The sequence below is a fragment of the Scyliorhinus canicula genome, chromosome 16 (assembly GCF_902713615.1).
Source record: "Scyliorhinus canicula chromosome 16, sScyCan1.1, whole genome shotgun sequence".
Lineage (NCBI taxonomy): Eukaryota > Metazoa > Chordata > Chondrichthyes > Carcharhiniformes > Scyliorhinidae > Scyliorhinus > Scyliorhinus canicula.
The window spans coordinates 72,573-89,907 of NC_052161.1; the positions used below are offsets into that span (position 1 = coordinate 72,573).

At 48.7% G+C, this 17,335-nt stretch overlaps 1 protein-coding gene across 1 annotated transcript in view; it reads left to right on the forward strand.

Annotated features, from left to right (window-relative positions):
- The window catches only part of LOC119950916, a 31,132-nt gene extending 14,714 nt beyond the window's left edge, over positions 1-16,418 (forward strand). The window contains exon 2 of the mRNA XM_038773850.1: positions 14,152-16,418. Coding sequence (XP_038629778.1) covers positions 14,152-16,310 — 2,159 coding nt within the window. The 3' untranslated portion in view covers positions 16,311-16,418. The remainder of the gene's footprint in view (positions 1-14,151) is intronic.
- The last annotated feature ends 917 nt before the right edge of the window (positions 16,419-17,335 follow it).

Consider the following 17,335-nt stretch of genomic DNA (forward strand, 5'->3'; position numbering starts at 1 on the left):
CAGCTCAGACAGATCATTTAGTACATGGAAGAAAAGAAAATGTTTTAAAAATGCATAATAGGGCAACACAAGGTATACAATGTAACTACATAACACCAGCATTGGATGAAGCATACAGGGTGTAGTGTTAATGAGGTCAGTCCATAAGAGGGTCGTTTAGGAGTCTCGTGACAGTGGGGAAGAAACTATTTTCGAATCTGTTCGTGTGTGTTCTCAGACTTCTGTATCTCCAGCCCGATGGAAGAAGTTGGAAGAGTGAGTAAGGCGGGTGGGAGGGGTCTTTGATTTTGCTGCCCGTTTTCTTCAGGCAACAGGAGGTGTGGATGGGGGTTAATGGATGGGAGGCAGGTTCGTGTGATGGACTGGACGGTGTTCACGACTGTCTGAAGTTTCTTGCGGTCCTGGGCCGAGCAGTTGCCATACCAGGCTGTGATGCAGCCCGATAGGATGCTTTCTATGGTGCATCTGTAAAAGTTGGTAAGAGTTAATGTGACATGCCAAATTTCCTTAGTTTCCTGAGGAAGTATAGGCGCTGTTTTGCTTTCTTGGTGGCGTCGCCGTGGGTGGACCAGGACATATTTTTGGAAATGTGCACCTTATGGAATTTGAAACTGCTAACCATCTCCACCTCGCCCCCGTTGATGCTGACAGGGGTGTGGACAGTACTTTGCTTCCTGAAGTCAATGACCAGCTCTTTAGTTTTGCTGGCATTGAGGGATAGATTGTTGTCGCTGCACCACTCCACTAGATTCTCTATCTCCCTCCTGTATTCGGACTCGTCGTTATTCGAGATCCGGCCCACTATGGTCGTATCGTCAGCAAACTTGTAGATGGAGTTGGAACCAAGTTTTGCCACGCAGTCGTGTGTGTACAGGGAGTAGAGTAGGGGATAAGTACGCAGCTTTGCGGGGCCCCGGTATTGAGGACTATTGTGGAGGAGGTGTTGTTTTTTCTTACTGATTATGGTCTGTGGTCAGAAAGTTGAGGATCCAGTTGCAGAGTGAGGAGCCAAGTCCTAGGTTTTGGAACTTCGATATGAGCTTGGCTGGGATTATTGTGTTGAAGACGGAGCTGTAGTCAATGTGGTGAATTATACTGTATGGTAATTCACACTGTATTGCACTGCATTATATTATGTCCTTGTGGGCTCTGTATGTGAGCCGTTGTGCGCCTCTGCCTATAGGGGGAGATGAAATGCTTGTACAGGGCTCCACCCTTGGCTCCGCCCATGGCTCCACCAATGGCCCCTCCCACTACCGGAAGTATAAAGTGCTGCAGCCGTAAGCCTGCTCTCAGTTCCTCTGGTCGCAGGCTGGCACAGTTGTAAGACTATTAAAACCACAGTTTACTTCCAATCGTGTCTTTAGTGAATTGATGGTCACATCAATTTAATAGTCTTAGAAAACTTGAAGAAAACTACTATGGAATCAGCCCTCAAACCTGATCGACTGGAACTCGACCCGCAGGCTGCAGAGGCGAAGGAAATCTTCCTACACTGGCTTCGATGTTTCAAGGTCTACCTGGCTAAATCAAGCACATCTGAGATTACAGAAGGGCAGAAACTCAGCCTACTGCACGCACGGGTGAGCCATCGTATCTCTACGCAACTCAATTGTACCACTTCATATACTGAGGCCCTGGCTATGCTCGACCGACTGTACATGCGGCCGATTAACGAGTTCTACGCGTGGCACATTTTCACGACTCGCTGCCAGCGCCCCGCAGAGTCGCTAGAAGACTTTCTGCGCAATTTAAAAGCCCTTACTCGGGACAGCAATTTTCAGGCTGTAACAGCCTCCCAGCATATCGAACTCGCTGTCCGTGATGTATACGTTGCAGGGCTTAGGTCTAACTATGTGCGCAAGCGATTGCTTGAAAAAGGGGCCCAGAACTTGGAGGACATGGTAGAGTTAGCTACGACTATGGAGGTCGCGTTCCGCAGTTTGAACTCATTCCCCGCGGACCAAGCAACCCCATCGTGGGCCCCCGACCAGCGACTGCCCCAGGCCTGCGCTGTGCGGCCACCCACCCACTATGGAGCGCCAGCATGCCATTTTTGTGGCCAGCCCCAACACCCACGGCAGCACTGCCTGGTCCGCAATGCGACCTGCAGCAGCTGCGGTCGCAAAGGACACTATTCCCGAGTATGCCTGGCAAAATCAAAAACTCCAAACTCCCCCGCAGTCCAGAGCACTCGCCTCCCAAACTCACAGGCCCGCAGGCCCCGTAATGCTGCAGCGTGTCTGCTGACTCTGCCCCCACCTGACATGTGCGACTCATGGGGGTCACCATCTTGGCAACCCTCCTCCACGCGGCCGGCCACGTGTGATTCATGGGGGCCGCCATCTTGGACACCATCTTCCTCGCCGCCCGCCACGTGCGATCAACGGGGGGCGCCATCTTGGCCATCAACCGAACCGACTACGACCTCAGCGGACACTCATCACGGGGCCACTCCAGTACAGCTGATCGAGCCACCGACTACCCACAACTCAACGCAGTCATGTTGGACCAGTCGCGTCCGAAGCATCTCCAGAGCTCGATCATGTCCGTTAAAATCAATGGGTACAGGACACCGTGCCTCTTCGACTCTGGGAGCACCGAGAGCTTCGTACATCCTGATCTGGTAAGACGCTGTTCGCTCCCTATCTTCCCTGCACGGCAAACTATCTCCCTCGCCTCGGGCTCACACTCAGTCCACATACAGGGGCGCACCATCACGACCCTAACGATTCAGGGCGCCAGCTACTCTAATTTCCAGCTGTACGTACTCCCCGACCTCTGCGCCCCACTCTTACTTGGACTCGACTTCCAATGTCATCTCAAGAGCCTCACACTCAGCTTCGGCAGACCACTACCTCCACTCACTATCTGCAGTCTAGCAACATTAAAAATCGAGCCCCCTCCACTCTTCGCTAATCTCACTTCTAACTGCAAACCCGTAGCCACTCGCAGCAGGCGGTATAGCCTGCAGGAAGGGTATTTATTAGATCCGAGGTCCAACGGCTCCTCCTACATGAGGGAGTCATAGAGGCCAGTAACAGCCCCTGGAGAGCTCAGGTGGTGGTCGTCAAGACCGGGGAAAAGTTCCGAATGGTTGTGGATTATAGCCAAACCATTAACCGTTCATGCACCTCGATGCGTACCCCCTCCCCAGAATTGCAGACATGGTTAATCAGATCGCCCAGTACCGCATATTCTCCACGGTCTGCTTGCCACCAGCTCCCAATCCGCCCGAAGGTCCGCCACTACACGGCATTCGAGGAAGATGGCCGCTTCTTCCACTTCCCCTTTGGCGTCACGAATGGGGTCTCGGTGTTCCAATGAACAATGGACCGAATGGTGGACCAATACGGGCTGCGGACCACGTTTCCGTACTTGGACAATGTCACCATCTGCGGCCATGACCAGCAGGACCATGATGCCAACCTCCACCGATTTCTCCAAACCGTCCAGAAACTCAATCTCACATATAATACGGAGAAATGCGTTTTCCGCACTACCAGACTAGCCATCCTCGGCTATGTCGTGGAAAACGGAGTCCTGGGCCCCGACCCGGCCCCCTCTTACAACTTCCTCTCCCTCATTGTCCCAGGGCCCTCAAGAGGTGCCTGGGATTTTTCTCTTATTACGCCCAGTGGGTCCCCCAGTATGCGAACAAAGCCCGCCCACTATTTAAGACCACTGTCGGCTGAGGCCGGCCAGGCCTTCAACTGCATTAAGGAGGACATCCGCAAAGCCACCATGCGGGCGGTGGATGAATCCGTCCCCTTTCAAGTGGAGAGCGACGCCTCAGAGGTCGCTCTCGCCGCCACTCTGATCCAGGCAGGGAGACCAGTCGCCTTCTCCCGAACCCTCTCCGCTTCGGAACTTCGACACTCCTCGGTCGAAAAGGAAGCTCAAGCCATTGTGGAAGCCGTACGGCACTGGAGGCACTACCTCGCAGGTAGGAGGTTTACCCTCATCACCGACCAAAGATCGGTTGCTTTCATGTTTGACAACTCGCAAAGGGGCAAAATGAAAAATGATAAAATCTTGCGGTGGAGGATCGAACTCTCCACCTGCAATTACGATATCATATATCGACCAGGGAAGCTCAACGAGCCCCCAGATACCCTGTCCCGCGTCACGTGCGCCAGCGCGCAAAACGACCGCCTGAAGGCTATCCACAATGACCTCTGCCACCCGGGGGTCACCCGACTCGCCCACTACGTCAAAGCCGAAATCTGCCTTTCTCCAACGAGGAGGTCAAAGCCATCACCAGGGATTGTCCGATCTGCGCAGAGTGCACTTCTATAGACCAGACAAGGTCTATAGGGGGGGGGGGGGGGGGGGGGGGGGGTTTTTAAACTAATTCAGCAGGGGCATGGGAACCTGGATTGTAGTTTTGGGGTACGGGAGATTGAGAGTATAGAGGTCAGGAGCACAGATTTGACTTCGCAGGAGGGAGCCAGTGTTCAGGTAGGTGGTTTGAAGTGTGTCTACTTCAATGCCAGGAGTATACAAAATAAGGTAGGGGAACTGGCAGCATGGGTGGGTACCTGGGACTTCGATGTTGTGGCCATTTCAGAGACATGGATAGAGCAGGGACAGGAATGGTTGTTGCAGGTTCCGGGGTTTAGGTGTTTTAGTAAGCTCAGAGAAGGGGGCAAAAGAGGGGGAGGTGTGGCGCTGCTAGTCAAGGACAGTATTACGGTGGCGGAAAGGATGCTAGATGGGGACTCTTCTTCCGAGGTAGTATGGGCTGAGGTTAGAAACAGGAAAAGAGAGGTCACCCTGTTGGGAGTTTTCTATAGGCCACCTAATAGTTCTAGGGATGTAGAGGAAAGGATGGCGAAGATGATTCTGGAAAAGAGCGAAAGTAACAGGGTAGTTGTTATGGGAGACATTAACTTTCCAAATATTGACTGGAAAATATATAGTTCGAGTACATTAGATGGGTCGTTCTTTGTACAATGTGTGCAGGAGTGTTTCCTGACACAATATGTTGACAGGCCAACAAGAGGCGAGGCCACATTGGATTTGGTTTTGGGTAATGAACCAGGCCAGGTGTTAGATCTGGAGGTAGGTGAGCACTTTGGAAACAGTGACCACAATTCGGTGACCTTTACGTTAGTGATGGAAAGAGATAAGTATACCCCGCAGGGCAAGAATTATAGCTGGGGGAAGGGCAATTATGATGCTATTAGACATGACTTAGGATGTGTAGGTTGGAGAAGTAGGCTGCAAGGGTTGGGCACACTGGATATGTGGAGCTTGTTCAAGGAACAGCTATTGCATGTTCTTGATAAGTATGTACCAGTCAGGCAGGGAGGAAGGGGTCGAGCGAGGGAACCGTGGTTTACCAAAGAAGTGGAATCTCTTGTTAAGAGGAAAAAGGAGGCCTATGTGAAGATGAGGCGTGAAGTTTCAGTTGGGGCGCTTGATAGTTACAAAGAAGCGAGGAAGGATCTAAAGAGAGAGCTAAGACGAGCAAGGAGGGGACATGAGAAGTCTTTGGCAGGTAGGATCAAGGAAAACCCAAAAGCTTTCTATAGGTATGTCAGGAATAAAAGAATGACTAGGGTAAGAGTAGGGCCAGTCAAGGACAGTGGTGGGAAGTTGTGTGTGGAGACTGAGGAGATAAGCGAGATACTAAATGAATACTTTTCGTCAGTATTCACTCAGGAAAAAGATAATATTGTGGAGGAGAATGCTGAGACCCAGGCTATTAGAATAGATGGCATTGAGGTGCGTAGGGAAGAAGTGTTGGCAATTCTGGACAAGGTGAAAATAGATAAGTCCCCGGGGCCTGATGGGATTTATCCTAGGATTCTCTGGGAAGCCAGGGAAGAGATTGCTGAGCTTTTGGCTTTGATTTTTAGGTCATCTTTGGCTACAGGAATAGTGCCAGAGGACTGGAGGATAGCAAATGTGGTCCCTTTGTTCAAGAAGGGGAGTAGAGATAACCCCGGTAGCTATAGGCCGGTGAGCCTAACGTCTGTGGTGGGTAAAGTCTTGGAGAGGATTATAAAAGATAAGATTTATAATCATCTAGATAGGAATAATATGATTAGGGATAGTCAGCATGGTTTTGTGAAGGGTAGGTCATGCCTCACAAACCTTATCGAGTTCTTTGAGAAGGTGACTGAACAGGTAGACGAGGGTAGAGCAGTTGATGTGGTGTATATGGATTTCAGTAAAGTGTTTGATAAGGTTCCCCACGGTCGGCTATTGCAGAAAATACGGAGGCTGGGGATTGAGGGTGATTTAGAGATGTGGATCAGAAATTGGCTAGTTGAAAGAAGACAGAGAGTGGTAGTTGATGGGAAATGTTCAGAATGGAGTTCAGTTACGAGTGGCGTACCACAAGGATCTGTTCTGGGGCCGTTGCTGTTTGTCATTTTTATAAATGACCTAGAGGAGGGCGCAGAAGGATGGGTGAGTAAATTTGCAAACGACACTAAAGTCGGTGGAGTTGTAGACAGTGCGGAAGGATGTTGCAGGTTACAGAGGGACATAGATAAGCTGCAGAGCTGGGCTGAGAGGTGGCAAATGGAGTTTAATGTGGAGAGGTGTGAGGTATTCACTTTGGAAAGAATAACAGGAATGCGGAATATTTGGCTAATGGTAAAATTCTTGGTAGTGTGGATGAGCAGAGGGATCTCGGTGTCCATGTACATAGATCCCTGAAAGTTGCCACCCAGGTTGATAGGGTTGTGAAGAAGGCCTATGGTGTGTTGGCCTTTATTGGTAGAGGGATTGAGTTCCGGAGCCATGAGGTCATGTTGCAGTTGTACAAAACTCTAGTAAGGCCGCATTTGGCTTTGGAAGTTTTGGAACGGGTGCAGAGGAGATTTACCAGGATGTTGCCTGGTATGGAGGGAAAATCTTATGAGGAAAGGCTGATGGACTTGAGGTTGTTTTCGTTAGAGAGAAGAAGGTTAAGAGGTGACTTAATAGAGGCATACAAAATGATCAGAGGGTTAGATAGGGTGGACAGTGAGAGCCTTCTCCCGCGGATGGAGGTGGCTAGCACGAGGGGACATAGCCTTAAATTGAGGGGTAATAGATGTAGGACAGAGGTCAGAGGTGGGTTTTTTACGCAAAGAGTGGTGAGGCCATGGAATGCCCTACCTGCAACAGTAGTGAACTCGCCAACATTGAGGGCATTTAAAAGTTTATTGGATAAGCATATGGATGATAAGGGCATAGTGTAGGTTAGATGGCCTTTAGTTTTTTTCCATGTCGGTGCAACATCGAGGGCCGAAGGGCCTGTACTGCGCTGTATCGTTCTATATTCTATGTTCTAAGGCCCACTTGGTAAAGGCATCCTGGCCCTTTGAATGCCTGAGCATCGATTTCAAAGGGCCACTCCCCTCGACAAATCGAAGTGTGTACTTTCTGAACGTCATCGATGAGTTCTCCCGCTTCCCCTTTGCCATCCCGTGCCCCGATATGACCTCCCACACAGTCATCAGAGCCCTGCCCAATGTCTTCACCCTGTTCGGTTTCCCCAGCTACGTACACAGCGACAGGGGTTCGTCCTTCATGAGCGACAAGCTGCGTCAGTACCTGCTCGACAAGGGCATCGCCTCGAGCAGGACTACCAGCTGCAACCCCAGGGGGAACGGGCAGGTGGAGAGGGAGAACGCGACGGTCTGGAAGACCGTCCTACTGACCCACCGGTCCAGGAATCTCCTGCCCTCCCACTGGCAGGGGGTCCTCCCCGACGCGCTCCATGCAATTAGGTCCCTCCTATGCACCGCCACTAACCAGACCTCTCACGAACGACTATTTGTTTTCTCTAAGGGCACTACCACGGGGGCTTCGCTCCCATCTTGGTTGAGGACACCGGGCCTGGTTCTCCTCCGGAAGCACGTCCGGGCACACAAAACAGACCCGCTAGTGGAGAGAGTGCTACTGCTTCATTCAAACCGCCAATACACCTTTATTGAACACCCCGACGGCCGTCAGGACACCGTTTCCCTCCGGGACCTGGCGCCTGCAGGATCCAACACTACCACCACCAACGCCGCGGTACCCTTCACACTACACCCCACCCAACCCCCCACACCCTGCGCCCCCGCGCCTTTAGGTTCCCTGCCCACGCTTGGCGCCCCCGCACCTCTAGGGTTCCTGCCCCCCTCCCCCCCCCCCTCCCCCCGTTGCCCGTTGCCCCGGTCAGGTATGAAGCTCGGACCGAAACACCCACAGAGTCCGCCCTCGTACCCACACTGATCGTCACCACCCAGCCACCCGAAGAGGCTGCAACCCCGGTGCTCCGCCGATCCCAAGGGACGACTCGGCCACCGGACCGGCTCAACCTGTAGACCCGTCACCCCCGCCGGACTTGATTTGTTTTACAGGGGGTGAATTTGGTGAATTATACTGTGTGGTAATTCACACTGTATTGCACTGCATTATATTATGTCCTTGTGGGCTCTGTATGTGAGCCGTTGCGCGGCCCTGCCCATAGGGGGAGATGAGGAGCTTGTACTGGGCTCCACCCTTGGCTCCGCCAATGGCTCCGTCCATGGCCCCTCCCGCTACCGGAAGTATAAAGTGCTGCAGCCGTACGCCTGCTCTCAGTTCCTCTGGTCGCAGGCTGGCACAGTTGTAAGGCTATTAAAACCACAGTTTACTTCCAATCGTATCTTTAGTGAATTGATGATCACATCAGTCAATAAATAGGAGTCTGATGGAGGAGTCCTTGTTGTCAAGATGCTCTAGGGATGAGTGTAGGGCCAGGGAGATGGCATCTGCTGTGTCTCCCAGGGGATCGGATCGGAGGCCCCCAGGTGCTTGCCACTTGGGTAGGGTGGTACCCTGGCACTGCCATCTGGCACCCTGGCAGTGACACCTGTGTGCCAGCCTGCCACTGCCAAGTTGCCCAAGGGAATGCCAGGCTGGCACTGGCAAGATGCCAAACTGCATTTTTTGTAAGACGGGGGTCGGGGTGGCCTGTGTGGGGGAGGGGGGGGTGGGGTGGGGGGGATGAGGACCTCCTTAAAGGTGAACTGAGGCTTGGGGGGAATCCAACCACCAGCAGCGGTCACGTCGGGGACGAGAGTTCGGGGTGCCATTCAGAAATGGTGTCCCGATCTCTCCCTGCAATGACGGGCTCCTCTGTGCAGAAAACGGGACTGAGTGCGGATTCAGCCATGTGTTCCCCGCTGAGATCCACGATCTGCCCGAATGTGACCACCAGGTCTCCTCAATCTGTGTACCCTCTCCTCCTCAGAGGAGGAGGTGCTTCCTGCCAAGTAGATCATATCCATCAGCAGCTTGTTTAATGGGGTTCACTCATGCTCAAAGGGTGACAGAGGGACCCAAACTTCCGATGCCAGAGGACAAAAATGTTCTGTGAGCGCCGCACTCTTCTGTACCCAACACAGAAAACACCCTATCAACATTCAAAAACACCAACTCACTTCACTCCTAGAAACACCAAACTCAGCCAGTGTTTGCATTAGACCCTTCTTTATCCAGCCTTTGCATGAAAAAAGGTTACATTTGTTGGGTCTGCCTGCCCGTGTTGCCTGTGACGAGCTTAAAATCACATGGACAATGTTAAATTCTGGTTGATTGGGGTTTTAATCCCCTTAACTACCTCCGTTATTGTCAGTGAATTGCCAGTCCACATCTACGCCCACCGACTGAGATATCGTCTGAGTTAATGGTCTTCCGGGTCAATGTAAAATTCTATCCAATTTTCAATGTGATGTCAGATGGTCAGAATGGGAGAAAGTTTAAAAATGACAAGTTTCATTTCAGGCCGATTATCCAGCCTCCCTGCCCCTTGTTCCTTAACAGCAGAAGGCAGCATTCTATTTGCTGCTGTCGTCAATGGGATTTCCTATTAACACCACCCCAAACCACTGGGAGATCCGCGAGTGGGATTGTTTTGCCGGTGGAACCAGAGAATTCTGGCCTTCTGGTCGGGAAAGGGGAAAACGGGAGGAAAGAGCATATGGCATATTCTGTCATAAATTGGAAGACAAAAAACCTTAAATGACAAAAGGATGATGGTGCAAGCAGCGCCGGCCCTAGGGTTGCTGGCGCCCCGGGCGACTGCCCGAGTTGCCGGTACCTTGGGCCGGCCCTGGGTGAAAGGCAAAATGGGGTTGGAATGAGCCAAATGCAAAAACTGGGTTTAGAGGTCTGGTAAATTGCAAGAGCAGAACCATCAGCAACACCTGGCTTTCAATACAATAACCAAAGATTGGAAATTGTTGAACACAGTATCGATTCAGGCAGGCTGTTAAAGTATTGATTCCAAAGATAAGATACCGTTCCTTAAACATAGGTTAAACTTCATTGGTACAAGCAAATTACTGCAGATGCTGGAATCTGAAACAAAAACAGAAAATACTGGACAATCTTCATTGGAACTTCATCGGAATAGTGTAGGGGACCGGGGCAGAATTGAAATAAATGCAAGTAAACCACTGTTTGGTGAAATTGATGGTGTTGCACCCCCTGTGTTTGTAAAGGATGGAGGAGGGGCTGGGTAACTGAGGAGTGAGCCAGTCATGGAGAGAATGATCCCTTTCAAATCCTGAAAGGGGAGGGGAAGGATTGGGAAGATGTATTTGGGTGACATCACAATGGAAGTGACAGGAATGTGGAAAATGATCCATTGAGTGTGAAAGCTGGGAGTTGGAAAGTGAGAACAAGAGGAACACTACCATAATTCTGAGAGGAGTGAAAGAAATGAGAACAGAAATGTGGAGAGTGGGATGGACATGGTCAAAGAACAAAGAAAAGTATAGCACAGGAACAGGCCTTTCGGCCCTCCAAGCCCATGCCGACCATGCTGCCCGTCTCACCTAAATCCTTCTGACGATCCATTCTGTCCATGCCCCTCATAATCTTGTAAACTTCTATCAGGCCACCCCTCAACCTCCGTCGTTCCAGTGAGAACAAACCATGTTTACCAAACTCTCTTCATAGCTTACGCCCTCCATACCAGGCAACATCCTGGTAAACCTCTTCTGCACCCTCTCCAAAGCCTCCACATTCTTCTGATATGGAGATGCCGGCGTTGGACTGGGGTGAGCACAGTAAGAAGTCTTACAACACCAGGTTAAAGTCCAACTAGCTTTCGGGCACAGCTCCAAAATGCAATGTCTCATGGTCATAATGGGAAAAAGTTTAAAAATGACAAGTTTAATTTAGGGCGGATTCTCCAGCCTCCCAGCCGCTTGTTTCTCGAAGGAGCAGTGCTCCAAAAGCTAGTGATTTGACATGAACCTGTTGGACTTTAACTGTCCACATTCTTCTGGTAGTGTGCCAACCAGAATTGAACACTTTATACCAAATGTGACCTATCTAAGGTGTATACAGCAGCAGCGTGACTTGCCAATTTTTATACGCAATACCCCAGCCGATGAAGGCAAGCATGCTGTATGCCTTCTTGACTACCTTCTCCACCTGTGATACCACTTTCAGTGACCTGTGAACCTGTATGCCCAAATCCCTCTGACTGGCAATATAATTAAGGGTTCTGTTATTTACTATTTCCCTGTATTACACCTTCCAAAATGCATTGCCTCACATTTGTCCCGATTAAACTACATCTGCCATCTCTCCGCCCAAGTCTCTGACAGTTATTTTTCCGGCTGTATCCTCTGACAGTCCTCATCACTATCTGCAATTCCACTAACCTTTGTGTCATCCGCAAACTTACAAATCAGACCAGTTACATTTTCCTCCTAATCATAGAATTTACAGTGCAGAGGGAGGCCATTCGGCCCATTGAGTCTGCACTCAAACCCACACCTCCACCCCACCCCCACAACCTGGCAACCCCACCAAACTCTTTTGGAAGCTAAGGGGCAATTTATCATGGCTAATCCACCTAACCTGCACAGCTTTGGACTTCGTAAGGAAACCGGAGCACCCGGGGGAAACCCACGCAGACACAGGGAGAACGTGCAGACTCCACACAGACTGTGATCCAAGCCGGGAATCGAGCCTGGGACCCTAGAGCTGTGAAGCGTCAGTGCTAACGACTATGCTACCGTGCTACTCTGTCTCCCATATAAACTAAAAACAGCAAAGTTCCCAGAGCTGATCCCTGCGGAACACCAATAGTCACAGCCCTCCATTCAGAAAAGCACCCTTCCACTGCTGTATCCCATTCTGTATCCATCTTGCCAGCTCACCTCTGCCGGTCTGCCATGAGGGACCTTGTAAAAGGCATTACTGAAGTCCATGTAGACAACGTCCACTGCTCTACCTTCATCAGTCATCTTCATCACTTCCTCGAAAACCTGATCAAGTTAGTGAGACCCGATCCCCCCTTCACAAAACCGTGCTGCCTCTCACTAATACATCCACTTGCTTCCAAATGGCAGTAAATCCTGTCTCGACGAATTCTGTGCAATAATTTTCCTATCAGTAACGTAAGGCTCACTGGCCTGTAATTTCCTGGATTATCCTTGCTACCCTTCTCAAACAAAGGAACAACATTATCTATTCTCCAATCCTCTGGGACTCACTGTAGTCAATGAGGATACAGAGATGTCAGTCAAGGCCCCAGCAATTTCCTCCCTTGCTTCCCTCAGTGTTCTGGGGTAGACCCTATCAGGCCCCAGGGACTTATCTACCTTAATGCTTTTCAGGACTCCAACACCTCCTCTTTTTGGATCACAATGTGACCCAGACTATCTACACACTCTTCCCCAGATGCATCATCCACCAAGTCCTTCTCTTTGCTGAATACTGACGCAAAGTATTCATTTAATACCTTGACCATTTTCTCTGGCTCCACACATAGATTCCCTCCCCTGTCCTTGAGTGTGCCAACCCTTTCCCTGGCTACCCTCTTGCTCTTCATATATGGGGCTGGTTTAGCTCACTCAGCTAAATCGCTGGCTTTTAAAGCAGACCAAGCAGGCCAGCAGCACAGTTCGATTCCTGTACCAGCCTCCCCGGACAGGCGCCAGAATGTGGCGACTAGGGGCTTTTCACAGTAACTTCATTGAAGCCTTCTCGTGACAATAAGCAATTTTCATTTAATTTCATTTCATATATGTATAAAAAGCCTTGGGATTTTCATTAATCCTGTTTGTCAATGACTTCTCGTGACACCTTTTAGCTCTCCTAACTCCTTGCTTAAGTTCTTTCCTACTTTCCTTATATTCGTCGCAGACTCCGTCTGTTCTCAGCCTTCTAACACTTACAAATGCCTCCTTTTTCTTTTGGACTAGGCTCACAATATTCCTCGTTATCCAAGGTTCCTGAAACTTGCCATACATATCCTCCTTCCTCACAGGAACATATCAGTCCTGAATTCCTATCAACTGACATTTGAAAGCCTCCCACTTGCCAGATGTTGATTTACCCTCAAATATCCACCCCCATCTAGATTCTTCAGTTCCTGATGAATATTGTTGTAATTAGCCTTCCCCCAATTTAGCACATTTTTCTGAGGACTACACTTATCATTATCCGACATTACCTTAAAACCTACTCAATTATGGTCACTTTTCCTGGACTGTTCCCCTACTGGAACTTCAACCACCTGGCTGAGCTCATTTCCCAATACCAGGTCCAGTACACCCCCATCCCCAGTTGGACTGTCTACATATTGTTTTAAGAAGCATTCCTGGATGCTCCTTACAAACTCTGCCCCATCCAAGCCCCTAGTACTAAGTGAGTCAAGAGACTTTTCAACCAGAATGGAGAGGAATTCTTGACTTGGGGAAAATGAAGATATTTCAGAAGTGCTGAGTTAGAAAATAGATCCCAAACTTCTATTTGCTTAATGCTGCCAGCATCCACTGTACTGATGGTTTCAGCATTTAACCACTAGTACCTCAATATCCCTCTCCTGAGCATGTTCCATACAATAATACTATTTATTTTATATTGCTGTTGTTTTCTATCCTTTCCTAATCTCACAACTTTAGTTTCATTTACATAAATCACCTCTGCCACTTGTCAATCCAGTTCTCCAATCTCTTAAGGTTTATTTGATAAATATGTTCCCAGTAGTTTGTGACCCAATTAAATATCATCTGTAAACTTGATGAATCTTGTATCTGCTCCCACTTCAAAGTCTTTTATGTATGGATTCAAGAGTCTGACTGAGCTAGTCTTCATCAACTGTTATTTTTGACAAATATTTTCCCAATCTTAAAAGTTATTTAACTTCTGTTTCAGAGGAAGGTGATGACATGTCAATCCAATTCACTGGAACTATTTCCTCAGCGGAACAGTTATTTAACGACAACAGAGAAGAAATACTTTCACTCTCAGACCAGACCAGCAGAGTTGAAGAATCATCCAACTCAACCTTCTCCTGGATGAAGGTACCAGATCCCAGGAGTGGAGAAGAAGAGCAAACAGCCTTCCAAAAAATCCCACCATATCTTACCAGCAGAAACAAGGAATTGTTACCAATTACATTTCCCAGCATCCCACCCCCACCACCACAAACAACAAGAAGAAAGGGACCGTCAGCCGTGTCCTCATCCCTTAGCATTGAATCAGGGTCTACAGGACCACCCACACCACACCAACAGTCTAACAACAGAGTCCAGGAATCATTACAAACATTCATTCGAAAAATCCCACTATCAGAGTCTACCAGCAGAGAGCAAGAATTCTCAGTGTCCTTTTATACATTGCCAACCTTACAACTGACCCCCATGACAGAGGAATTCCTCACTCAAACCGTTCATCCCCCACAATCGAGCAGTGAAGGGAAAAGCATATTTCCAGCCTCATTTTACACAATTTTACCACCACAACAAACCATTATAGAGGATGAATCAACACCAACATTGTTCTGTACTGTCCCAACGCCACTTACCCCCAATAGTAAGCAGGAATTATTACCATCAACCTTACAAACCATTGTACTTTCACAGCCAACTAATATAAAACTGAAATCATCCCAGCCTATATCCCAAAATGATTCAGCAGCAAATCACAATCGTAGATCAAGGATATTATCCCCAGTGCTGCTTGACTTTGGACCCCCATTAGAGTACCCCAGGGAACATGGATCATTCCAAACCATCCTATCGGAGTCCCATGGAGAACAGGGATCATTCCAAACCATTCTATCGGAGTCCCATGGAGAACAGGAATCATTCCAAACCATCCTATCGAGGCCCCATGGAGATCAGGGATCATTCCAAACCATCCTATCGGAGTCCCATGGAGAACAGGGATCATTCCAAACCATTCTATCGGAGTCCCATGGAGAACAGGAATCATTCCAAACCATCCTATCGGAGCCCCATGGAGAACAGGAATCATTCCAAACCATCCTATCGGAGTCTCATGGAGAACAGGAATCATTCCAAACCATCCTATCGGAGTCTCATGGAGAACAGGGATCATTCCAAACCATCCTATCGGAGACCCCCATAGAACAGGAATCATTCCAAACCATCCTATCGGAGCCCCATGGAGAACGGGGATCATTCCAAACCATCCTATCGGAGTCCCATGGAGAACAGGAATCATTCCAAACCATCCTATCGGAGTCCCATGGAGAACAGGAATCATTCCAAACCATCCTATCGGAGTCTCATGGAGAACAGGAATCATTCCCAACCATCCTATCGGAGACCCCCATAGAACAGGAATCATTCCAAACCATCCTATCAGAGTCTCATGGAGAACAGGAATCATTCCAAACCATCCTATCAGAGTCTCATGGAGAACAGGAATCATTCCCAACCATCCTATCGGAAACTCCCATAGAACAGGAATCATTCCAAACCATCCTATCAGAGTCTCATGGAGAACAGGAATCATTCCCAACCATCCTATCGGAGTCCCATGGAGAACAGGAATCATTCCAAACCATCCAATCGGAGACCCCCGGCAGAGAGCTGGAATTATCCCTCAACTCAATCCAAATGAATCAACCAACAAAGAAAGTTGCCCAGGTGGATCAATTGTATTCACCAATACAAAGTAGCATTCTACCATCAGAATCTGCAAATAAATTGGAGGGATATTCTGCAAAGGCCCTGCTCCTGTCCAGCAGATCGGAGGAGCTAACATCAGTAACCCTGTTCAATATCATAGAACCTCCAGCAGAGGGAAGGTTGCCACAGGGAACTCAGAGAGATCTCTATCTTTGGAAAGGAGAGGAAGAAGAGAGAGAAACTGTTGAACAATTTAAACCTGTCCCTAAAGATGAAAAGGAAAGGATTTGCATAGAGCTCGTTGTTCCTATACTGAGCAGTTTGGCCGAGTCTGCTAATAAAATGGCTGAGACCTTTGCAGTTTTGAGTGAACAGCAGGCAGGCATTGCTTCAAGTTTGCAAGCTCTCACCAAAAGCCAAACATTGAGGCTCTGAGCACATTCAGAATGGTCAGGAGACTATTTCCTTAAAGCAACTGTCATATAAATCAGACAATATCTGCCTCAACCACATCACTCAAAATAAAATATTTCAAAAATTGAACTGTTCAGGATAGAATTTTGAGGGGAATAGAATTGCTGCATTAAATTCCAATCAGGGCAACATACAACTTACACAGGTCAGGGGACAGATAATTCTAGTTTCTGCATCACAACTAGGAAAAAAATCATTTGAATAAAAATCCCAGGAACAGACAGCCGTCTAATTCAGACCTTCATAATGAGAGGCTTCATCCTGGCACTGGAGTCCTGGCCAATCACAAAACTAGGGCTGTGGATCGGGCTTTAAACTGAATAGTGAGGGGAGAGTTTAGTTGTGTGGAGAATTAGAAAATCAAAGTTAAAGGAGAGGGTAGAAGTGCAGGTTACTGACAAAGACTTTAAACTAGTTAAAGGAGCCGAGCACTCAAGAGAGGTTAGTAAGATTTCCAGAACACGTGATAGAAAAGAGAGTATAGAAGGAATCTAACTTCAGGCAGAGCAGAAAAGGGGACAAATATGAGAAGGGAGGAGATCAATACAGGGCTGAGGGTGTTTTGTACCTAAATGCACGCAGTATACAGAACAAGATAAATGAGCTTGTTGCGCACATTGAAATTGGCCTGTACGATAGATAGAGATAGATAGAGAAATACAGCACAGAACAGGCCCTTCGGCCCACGATGTTGCGCCGAACTTTTGTCCTAGGTTAATCATAGAATTTTGGACAATTTTTCATGGCCAATCCACCCAACCTGCACATCTTTGGACTGTGGGATGAAACCGGAGTACCCGGAGGAAACCCACGCAGTCACGGGGAGGATGTGCAAACTCCACACAGACAGTGACCCAAGTCGAAATCGAACTTGGGACCCTGGAGCTGTGAAGCAATTGTGCTATCCACAATGCTACCGTGCTGCCCTTAAGAAGTTAACCTACACTCCATTATTCTACCCTAATCCAAGTACCTATATTTATCAA